We start from the raw sequence: 11,759 nt of genomic DNA, 5'->3' as shown, positions 1-11,759 counted from the left end.
ATTAGTCATGTGGCTCTGTGACACTTTGCTTTGCACACTGACTTTCTTGAATAAAAAATAAAAACTCAAAAGCACCAGGAGACATCTGCTGAATGCCCCAAGGTGCCTTGGCTCAATGGTGTGGAGCGCTTGACCCGTTGCCTCTGCTTCAGACAGTTGGCCGGTTCAAGTCCCATGTCATGACATCAAGGTGCTGGGAAGGACCATCGGGAGACGGTGCTCTCTCCCCCTGTTTCCTGAAAAGTAACGGTTGGGGGTTATGCCGTACGATATAGGCTATAGCCCACGGTCCAAAATGATGAGAAACGAGGATAACTTTTTTTTTCAAAATTTCAAAAAACATGGGCTATAACCCATCGTTTTTTTTATTTATTCCGCCATTTCCGCAATTTCGCAATTTCCGCAATTACCATTTCCGCAATTTCCGCAATTCCGCAATTCCCGCAATTACAATTTCCGCAATTTCTGCAATTCCGCAATTTCCGCAATTTCCGCAATTCCGCCATTTCCGCCATTTCCGCAATTACCATTTCCGCAATTTCCGCAATTCCGCAATTTCTGCAATTACAATTTCCGCAATTTCCGCAATTTCGCAATTTCCGCAATTTGCGGAAATTGCGGAATATTCCGCAATTCCGGAATTATTCCGCAATTTCCGCAAATTGCGGAAATTGCGAAATTGCGGAAATGGCGGAATAAATAAAAAAAACGATGGGTTATAGCCCATGTTTTTTGAAATTTTGAAAAAAAAAGTTATCCTCGTTTCTCATCATTTTGGACCGTGGGCTATAGCCTATATCGTACGGCATAACCCCCAACCGTTACTTTTCAGGAAACAGGGGGAGAGAGCACCGTCTCCCGATGGTCCTTCCCAGCACCTTGATGTCATGACATGGGACTTGAACCGGCCAACTGTCTGAAGCAGAGGCAACGGGTCAAGCGCTCCACACCATTGAGCCAAGGCACCTTGGGGCATTCAGCAGATGTCTCCTGGTGCTTTTGAGTTTTTATTTTTTATTCAAGAAAGTCAGTGTGCAAAGCAAAGTGTCACAGAGCCACATGACTAATGTGGGATTCGAACCCTGGACCTGTGGATCACAAACACAGACACTCATCACACTGAGCTAAGTGCTGGTTACTACCACACAGCTTTTCTGTGCTAGTTGATGTTAGTGTGGAATGCAAAGTGTCAGTAAAGAATGGGGTGGGATTGGCCCCTTTATTTATTTGTTTGAACCTGAGTGGGGTTTGAACCCACCATCTCCCGATCATGTGGCAGCATTCTAACACACTGAGCCACTGGCTCCAGACAATTCACACTTCTTTTTTGTTTCTTTTGTTCTTCTGTAAACTCATAAAGTTTTTCACTCCGTGAGATCAGCCAAAGAGTCGAAGGGTTTTCTGCACCTCATTTGAATGACTAATGTGGGATTCGAACCCTGGACCTGTGGATCACAAACACAGACACTCATCACACTGAGCTAAGTGCTGGTTACTACCACACAGCTTTTCTGTGCTAGTTGATGTTAGTGTGGAATGCAAAGTGTCAGTAAAGAATGGGGTGGGATTGGCCCCTTTATTTATTTGTTTGAACCTGGGTGGGGTTTGAACCCACCATCTCCCGATCATGTGGCAGCATTCTAACACACTGAGCCACTGGCTCCAGACAATTCACACTTCTTTTTTGTTTCTTTTGTTCTTCTGTAAACTCATAAAGTTTTTCACTCCGTGAGATCAGCCAAAGAGGTTTTCTGCACCTCATTTGAACTGCCTAAATCCAGGATTGAACCACGGACCGACCTTTAAATCTTCAGCCTAACGCTCTACAAACTGAGCTATTTCAGCTTGTAAGTGCCACATCCAGAATGTATTTTTCAATTGATTGTTATTTCCTGAACAAATAAAGTCACACAGTATTTCCCCCAGTGAGATGAGCCTGAGAGTCATAGGGTTGTCTGTACCTCATTTCAACTGCCGAAACCCGGGATTGAACCAGGGACCTTTAGATCTTCAGTCTAACGCTCTACCAACTGAGCCATTTCGGCTTGCAAGTGTCAAATCCAGCATTTATTTTTACATTGACTGTTACTTGTTACTTCTTAAACAAAAAAACGCATAAAGTTTTTCACCCAGTGAGATCAGCCTAAGAGTCATAGGATTTTCTGTACCTAATTTCAACTGCCGAAAGCCGGGATTGAACAAGGGACCTTCAGATCTTTAGTCTAATGCTCTACCAACTGCACTATTTCAGCTTGTACGTGTCACATCCAGAATATATTTTTCAATTGATTGTTAGTTCTTAAACAAAAAAACTCATAGTTTTCCCCCAGATCAGCCTGTGAGTGATACGGTTTTCTGTACCTCATTTGAACTGCTGAAAACCGGTTCCATTTGTACACTGTCAAAGTAACTAACTTAATACTATCAACATCTATCTATTCTATAGTCCCTCTACAACAGTGGTTCCCAAACCTTTTCTTGTCAAGGACCCCCAAATTTACACTTTATTAGCCCGTGGAACCTAACCCTAACCCTAATCCGAACCCCATAAGAGAAGATTGTTACGGATCTAGCAGTGATCTAGAATTATCAATTATATTAATAAAACTGTGAAAATGAAGAAAATGAAGTTGAAGAATCACTACAAATCTAAAACAGGCCAGAGTATTTCATCCAGTTGTAAACAAGGAAGTGGTCCGGGACTGCGACCATTTCATTGGAGGAGACAATGTAAGGAGCCCTAGGATTGGGCGAACACTCCGCAATTCATCTTATGGTGGACATGTTTGCCTGAAAAGGAATCTTTGAAATGTGTCATTGTTTTAGAAATATAGTGCTTTCAAATTTGAGACATTTAACATGGGGCTCAATGGCAGCTTTATAGGCACTCAAAAATCACATTCACCTAGAAACTCCATTCACACTTTTTATTATTCAGCTTACTGTGGAGACACATGCTGGAAGTTTTTACTTTGAAATTGAAAGTTTCTGAGTTATTTAACTTAAACGCCCAATGCATTCTCTATGGCAATAGCACAAACTTTGGCATGCTACTAGTCCTACATACTTAAATATCCCATATCGTACGGCATACTATAGCACGCCGTTTTTCATAATTTTTGAGGATTTGAAGAAAATAAAAAAATTAAAAACGATGGGTTATAGCCCATGTTTTTTGAAATTTTGAAAAAAAAGTTATCCTCGTTTCTCATCATTTTGGACCATGGGCTATAGCCCATATCGTATGGCATACTATAGCGCGCCGTTTTTCATCATTTTTGATGATTTGACAAAAATGAAAAAATGAAAAAAACGATGGGTTATAGCCCATGTTTTTTGAAATTTTGAAAAAAAAAGTTATCCTCGTTTCTCATCATTTTGGACCATGGGCTATATCCCATATCGTACGGCATACTATAGCGCGCCATTTTTCATCATTTTTGATGATTTGACAAAAATGAAAAAATGAAAAAAAACGATGGGTTATAGCCCATGTTTTTTGAAATTTTGAAAAAAAAAGTTATCCTCGTTTCTCATCATTTTGGACCATGGGCTATAGCCCATATCGTACGGCATACTATAGCGCGCCGTTTTTCATCATTTTTGATGATTTGACAAAAATGAAAAAATGAAAAAAAACGTTGGGTTATAGCCCATGTTTTTTGAAATTTTGAAAAAAAAGTTATCCTCGTTTCTCATCATTTTGGACCATGGGCTATAGCCCATATTGTATGGCATACTATAGCGCGCCGTTTTTCATAATTTTTGATGATTTGACAAAAATGAAAAAATGAAAAAAACGATGGGTTATAGCCCATGTTTTTTGAAATTTTGAAAAAAAAAGTTATCCTCGTTTCTCATCATTTTGGACCATGGGCTATAGCCCATATCGTACGGCATACTATAGCGCGCCGTTTTTCATCATTTTTGATGATTTGACAAAAATGAAAAAATGAAAAAAAACGATGGGTTATAGCCCATGTTTTTTGAAATTTTGAAAAAAAAAGTTATCCTCGTTTCTCATCATTTTGGACCATGGGCTATAGCCCATAACGTACGGCATACTATAGCGCGCCGTTTTTCATCATTTTTGATGATTTGACAAAAATGAAAAAATGAAAAAAACGATGGGTTATAGCCCATGTTTTTTGAAATTTTGAAAAAAAAAGTTATCCTCGTTTCTCATCATTTTGGACCATGGGCTATAGCCCATATCGTACGGCATACTATAGCGCGCCGTTTTTCATCATTTTTGATGATTTGACAAAAATGAAAAAATGAAAAAAACGATGGGTTATAGCCCATGTTTTTTGAAATTTTGAAAAAAAAAGTTATCCTCGTTTCTCATCATTTTGGACCATGGGCTATAGCCCATATCGTACGGCATACTATAGCGCGCCGTTTTTCATCATTTTTGATGATTTGACAAAAATGAAAAAATGAAAAAAAAAAACGATGGGTTATAGCCCATGTTTTTTGAAATTTTGAAAAAAAAAAGTTATCCTCGTTTCTCATAATTTTGGACCATGGGCTATAGCCCATATCGTACGGCATACTATAGCGCGCCGTTTTTCATCATTTTTGATGATTTGACAAAAATGAAAAAATGAAAAAAAACGATGGGTTATAGCCCATGTTTTCTGAAATTTTGAAAAAAAAAGTTATCCTCGTTTCTCATCATTTTGGACCATGGGCTATAGCCCATATCGTACGGCATACTATAGCGCGCCGTTTTTCATCATTTTTGATGATTTGACAAAAATGAAAAAATGAAAAAAAAACGATGGGTTATAGCTCATGTTTTTTGAAATTTTGAAAAAAAAGTTATCCTCGTTTCTCATCATTTTGGACCATGGGCTATAGCCCATATTGTATGGCATATTATAGCGCGCCGTTTTTCATCATTTTTGATGATTTGACAAAAAAGAAAAAATGAAAAAAAACGATGGGTTATAGCCCATGTTTTTTGAAATTTTGAAAAAAAAAGTTATCCTCGTTTCTCATCATTTTGGACCATGGGCTATAGCCCATATCGTACGGCATACTATAGCGCGCCGTTTTTCATCATTTTTGATGATTTGACAAAAATGAAAAAAAAACGATGGGTTATAGCCCATGTTTTTTGAAATTTTGAAAAAAAAAGTTATCCTCGTTTCTCATCATTTTGGACCATGGGCTATAGCCCATATCGTACGGCATACTATAGCGAGCCGTTTTTCATCATTTTTGATGATTTGACAAAAATGAAAAAATGAAAAAAAAAACGATGGGTTATAGCCCATGTTTTTTGAAATTTTGAAAAAAAAGTTATCCTCGTTTCTCATCATTTTGGACCATGGGCTATAGCCCATATTGTATGGCATACTATAGCGCGCCGTTTTTCATCATTTTTGATGATTTGACAAAAATGAAAAAATAAAAAAAACGATGGGTTATAGCCCATGTTTTTTGAAATTTTGAAAAAAAAAGTTATCCTCGTTTCTCATCATTTTGGACCATGGGCTATAGCCCATATCGTACGGTATACTATAGCGCGCCGTTTTTCATCATTTTTGATGATTTGACAAAAATGAAAAAAAACGATGGGTTATAGCCCATGTTTTTTGAAATTTTGAAAAAAAAAGTTATCCTCGTTTCTCATCATTTTGGACCATGGGCTATAGCCCATATCGTACGGCATACTATAGCGCGCCGTTTTTCATCATTTTTGATGATTTGACAAAAATGAAAAAATGAAAAAAAACGATGGGTTATAGCCCATGTTTTTTGAAATTTTGAAAAAAAAAGTTATCCTCGTTTCTCATCATTTTGGACCATGGGCTATAGCCCATATCGTACGGCATACTATAGCGCGCCGTTTTTCATCATTTTTGATGATTTGACAAAAATGAAAAAATGAAAAAAAAACGATGGGTTATAGCTCATGTTTTTTGAAATTTTGAAAAAAAAGTTATCCTCGTTTCTCATCATTTTGGACCATGGGCTATAGCCCATATTGTATGGCATACTATAGCGCGCCGTTTTTCATCATTTTTGATGATTTGACAAAAATGAAAAAATAAAAAAAACGATGGGTTATAGCCCATGTTTTTTGAAATTTTGAAAAAAAAAGTTATCCTCGTTTCTCATCATTTTGGACCATGGGCTATAGCCCATATCGTACGGCATACTATAGCGCGCCGTTTTTCATCATTTTTGATGATTTGACAAAAATGAAAAAAAAACGATGGGTTATAGCCCATGTTTTTTGAAATTTTGAAAAAAAAAGTTATCCTCGTTTCTCATCATTTTGGACCATGGGCTATAGCCCATATCGTACGGCATACTATAGCGAGCCGTTTTTCATCATTTTTGATGATTTGACAAAAATGAAAAAATGAAAAAAACGATGGGTTATAGCCCATGTTTTTTGAAATTTTGAAAAAAAAGTTATCCTCGTTTCTCATCATTTTGGACCATGGGCTATAGCCCATATTGTATGGCATACTATATCGCGCCGTTTTTCATCATTTTTGATGATTTGACAAAAATGAAAAAATAAAAAAAACGATGGGTTATAGCCCATGTTTTTTGAAATTTTGAAAAAAAAAGTTATCCTCGTTTCTCATCATTTTGGACCATGGGCTATAGCCCATATCGTACGGTATACTATAGCGCGCCGTTTTTCATCATTTTTGATGATTTGACAAAAATGAAAAAAAACGATGGGTTATAGCCCATGTTTTTTGAAATTTTGAAAAAAAAAGTTATCCTCGTTTCTCATCATTTTGGACCATGGGCATATCGTACGCATGGGCATATCGTACGGCATACTATAGCGCGCCGTTTTTCATCATTTTTGATGATTTGACAAAAATGAAAAAATGAAAAAAACGATGGGTTATAGCCCATGTTTTTTGAAATTTTGAAAAAAAAAGTTATCCTCGTTTCTCATCATTTTGGACCATGGGCTATAGCCCATATCGTACGGCATACTATAGCGCGCCGTTTTTCATCATTTTTGATGATTTGACAAAAATGAAAAAATGAAAAAAAACGATGGGTTATAGCCCATGTTTTTTGAAATTTTGAAAAAAAAAGTTATCCTCGTTTCTCATCATTTTGGACCATGGGCTATAGCCCATATCGTACGGCATACTATAGCGCGCCGTTTTTCATCATTTTTGATGATTTGACAAAAATGAAAAAAAAACGATGGGTTATAGCCCATGTTTTTTGAAATTTTGAAAAAAAAAGTTATCCTCGTTTCTCATCATTTTGGACCATGGGCTATAGCCCATATCGTACGGCATACTATAGCGAGCCGTTTTTCATCATTTTTGATGATTTGACAAAAATGAAAAAATGAAAAAAACGATGGGTTATAGCCCATGTTTTTTGAAATTTTGAAAAAAAAGTTATCCTCGTTTCTCATCATTTTGGACCATGGGCTATAGCCCATATTGTATGGCATACTATATCGCGCCGTTTTTCATCATTTTTGATGATTTGACAAAAATGAAAAAATAAAAAAAACGATGGGTTATAGCCCATGTTTTTTGAAATTTTGAAAAAAAAAGTTATCCTCGTTTCTCATCATTTTGGACCATGGGCTATAGCCCATATCGTACGGCATACTATAGCGCGCCGTTTTTCATCATTTTTGATGATTTGACAAAAATGAAAAAAAAACGATGGGTTATAGCCCATGTTTTTTGAAATTTTGAAAAAAAAAGTTATCCTCGTTTCTCATCATTTTGGACCATGGGCTATAGCCCATATCGTACGGTATACTATAGCGCGCCGTTTTTCATCATTTTTGATGATTTGACAAAAATGAAAAAAAACGATGGGTTATAGCCCATGTTTTTTGAAATTTTGAAAAAAAAAGTTATCCTCGTTTCTCATCATTTTGGACCATGGGCATATCGTACGCATGGGCATATCGTACGGCATACTATAGCGCGCCGTTTTTCATCATTTTTGATGATTTGACAAAAATGAAAAAATGAAAAAAACGATGGGTTATAGCCCATGTTTTTTGAAATTTTGAAAAAAAAAGTTATCCTCGTTTCTCATCATTTTGGACCATGGGCTATAGCCCATATCGTACGGCATACTATAGCGCGCCGTTTTTCATCATTTTTGATGATTTGACAAAAATGAAAAAATGAAAAAAAACGATGGGTTATAGCCCATGTTTTTTGAAATTTTGAAAAAAAAAGTTATCCTCGTTTCTCATCATTTTGGACCAAAAGTGCATTATTGGCTATTTCCCCTAATATAAGCCCTCAATGGGGGTTGGGTTTTTGTGCTAATTCGCTTATTTCCATCGAAATAAGTGTTACGGTGTCAAAATGTGTTGAACCCAAAATGCAGAGTCACGACTAACAAACAGCGGAGTAGTGTTCAAACACTAATTTATTAATTAAATGCAGAACAAAGGCAGGCTAACGAAAAGGCAGAGGATAAGCAATCCCAAAAATGCACACACAAAAATAGGTACGAGCAAATTACCAGAGGTATTCAAGGCAGGGTCCAGAGGAACAGAGACACAGGCAAGAGCTCCAGGGTAGACATCATAACAACAATGTATGAACTGACAAAGTGTGAGTGCAATGAGTCAAGTTATATATGGGGCAGGCTGATTGTCAAAGTGTTCACAGGTGGGATGACGAGGGGGTTGGAGACAGGTGAGTGAACTGACTGTGTGAGTGGAAGGGAAAGTGGGAGTGGCCAGGTCTGACATGGTCTGTGGAGAGACAGATCCTAACAATAAGTAGTAAAGTGTGCCGCTTGGGATACTATTTACATTATGAAGAGAGGATATATACAAAATAAATGATAGCCCCATTCAATTCAATTCATTGAGGGCTTATGGTAGGGGAAATAGCCAATAATGCACTTTTGCACAAAATAACACCTGGACCTCTTTGGTGGGGACGTAACAACTACAAATAAAGGTAAGAAAGCCTTCTAGCATGGAATTCTCCTTTAAATCTTAACCCGTCATCTGAGGCGGTTTGGTGTCCATCGTGTTAAGTGCAATATTGGCTGAGATATAGTGAAAATCTATTTTTCGATAATGCACAGTTACCCCGACCACCCTGTAGGAGTCACTAGTACAGTGATCGCCCTCCACAACCGGCTTACCACCCACTAACACAGCCAAGAGTGTTTGCTGGAGCGCCTGGCAAAGCCAGGTGCACTGTACCCCTGTGCCACACAGACACCCAAATAAAATACTTGTTCAACCATACAACACAGCAGAAATCCAGGAATGGTGTAGAGCCGAATGGGGAATTGTACTGTGGGTTGTTTTAGAAAGTTCTGATCCTCCAGTCCAGTCCCATCTCTGTATGCATTAATTCAATAATAAAATCACACCTGTGTGAAGTTCCGGCGAGCCGCCCTGCGTCCGAAACGGTTGAGAAATGACAGTTACCTTGTGTGGGTCCCCAGTGGGTCCCTCTACTGTACTGTACTGTCGTCCAAGGACACTTCGACATGTAGACAGGAGAAGCTGGGATTCGAACCGCTGACCCATGGATCATTGGACGATCTGCTCTACCTCCTGAGCCACAGCCGCCCCTGGGGTTCAGTGTCTTGCCCAAGGACACTTCGACATGTAGACAGGAGCCAGGATTCGAACCGCTGACCCATGGATCATTGGACGACCTGCTCTACCTCCTGAGCCACAGCCGCCCCTGGTAGTCCCTGGTTGGTCATAGACATAAAAGCCTCATTCGACACTGCAATTCATTGGAGTGTCCTGTATCGAACTGAGGACACCCCTAGAGTTATATGGACATGAGTGTCATGGCGGCATCCAGTCACGTGACTCACGTCCCTTTCACCCCAGAGCCAGAAGAGGCTTTCTATACGTGGTTGGTGGCATATTCGTGTCCTGTTCAGTTCTTTTTCCCCCCATCAGGCTCGGCAGAAATCAAACGAGCCAATCAAAGCTATAGGAAAAGGAACCAGAGCAGTGAACGAGTATGCCACCTTCTAGAAACCGGGACTACAGTTAGGCAATCTATTGGGAGAAAACATTTTTACTGCATGACAAATTATAAATGAGGCTCAACAGTCCACAAACGGAACACATCTGGTTTATTGCATCGGTTACTTTATTCATTTCAGCCCCCTCATTAAAAGAAATGCTGTTTACTAAAGCTACTACATACATACAATAGCATTTAACCAGTTTGTCTCAAAGTGTTCAATAATTCCTTTGAACCAGGGTTTATGTTGAGGTTTTCTTTTCTACTGTGGAAAGATGTGCAGGCAGGCACAGCTAACGAAACCAAACTAAGCAACATTTACACAATGATCTTCTAGATTTTATACAACAAAGTATTGTTTTTTCTTGTACTTAAAAGCCACAAAACTTGAGCTAAATGTTGTCGCTGTCGGGCAGAAACTTTCTTAAACCTGTGTTCCAATGGATCTAATAGTTATTATTTAGTCACAAGCTCTTGGTTATTTATAACACCCACAGACAGACTTAACCGCTTTAAAACTGGTGCCACTTTTCTGGGCACATCAGTAAGTATAGTGCGAGAACTTGTTTCACAACAGCAAGTCTTCAAGCTTAAAGCGCATGGCTTCACAATGTGGTGTAAGCTTGTAGACAGGCTATTTTCACAACCTTTGTGTGACACTGTCATACAGTATAACAAAATAGTGTATTCACTTACAAAAGAAACAAGATGAAGAAATATGGAGATCAAAAGTTTCAGCTCGGCAGCGACGTTATTCTTGTAACTAATCCAGTACTAGATCACTACAGTGTCAGGAGGGACAAAAATGTTTTTTTTGCATAGTTTCTCATAAGGCACGTTGGCACTTGATAACCATCTAATTCAATCAACCCTGGAAGAAGCATCTTCAGTGATTCCTCGTTTCATCCAACAGATTTAGACCAGCTTTGTTGAAAAGGCAGAACAGGTCTTAACTCATATCTCATTTCATGTCATTGGATCATCATTATGATTTATTGATTACCACCAGCACGCTTCCAATTCAGTTTGTTTGGTAAGAACTTGAAGTTACAGTAACATCATGGCATTCATCTTTGTGCAGAACCAGACATTCATTCATTATGCTGTAACCCTCCACATCCACATGTATCAAATGTCTACACACAAGTTGTGCAACAGGTCAGGGGTTAAGCAAGTGAGAAGGCAATGTATTGTAGAGTCCAAAGAACTATTTTGCATAAAAGAGCTATAGTGGCAGGTGACCGTTTTCAGTAAGAAGGAAGGAGGACTTCGATGCCTGTACACATACAATGTACAACCATCGTTTATCAGTCTTGAGATTATATATTCTTGAAATAATGTTCCGTTTGAACCGTTTAGAAATTCTAAAGAATGAGTTTACTTGCTGTCGTTCAACACCACGTAGCAGCAGAGCAAAGTCCCGCCAGTGTTCAGGTTCGGTGTTCAGCGTTGAATGTAGATAGGGTGTTTGGGGGTTGTAGGCAGCACTGCCGACTCTAGCCCAACTGGTCCTCATACTGTTTGCGGAAGCAGTCTCCGGCGGGGAAGAAGTCCCAGCATCTCTCCTGGTACATCTTCCACACATATGACTCCTACAGGGAGAAAAGATGATTTATTTCTTTTGCTACAGGAACTTGTATGCACATCCAGAAATTAACCTGAACTGAAGTGCATGGTAAAAAAATAAAAATAAAGCAGAGGTAAACAAATACCCACTCAGTGATTCTCGCTCCAGGTAAAATGTTTTTGAGAAATGTTTCAACCCACGTTGAAAGC

General features: G+C 38.6%; 1 protein-coding gene across 3 annotated transcripts in view; it reads right to left on the bottom strand.

Moving 5' to 3' along the window:
* Positions 1-10,075: 10,075 nt before the first annotated feature.
* Positions 10,076-11,759, bottom strand: part of ryr3 (ryanodine receptor 3) — a 162,907-nt gene continuing 161,223 nt past the window's right edge. For all 3 annotated transcript variants that reach the window (XM_080790176.1, XM_080790177.1, XM_080790178.1), the window contains one exon: positions 10,076-11,575. In XM_080790176.1, coding sequence (XP_080646302.1) covers positions 11,480-11,575 — 96 coding nt within the window. In that variant the 3' untranslated portion in view covers positions 10,076-11,479. The remainder of the gene's footprint in view (positions 11,576-11,759) is intronic.

This window comes from Protomyctophum bolini, assembly GCF_963924005.1.
Source record: "Protomyctophum bolini genome assembly, chromosome: 19".
Lineage (NCBI taxonomy): Eukaryota > Metazoa > Chordata > Actinopteri > Myctophiformes > Myctophidae > Protomyctophum > Protomyctophum bolini.
The sequence above is the reverse complement of the archived record's forward strand: the minus strand, read 5'-3'. Positions and strand labels throughout refer to the sequence as shown.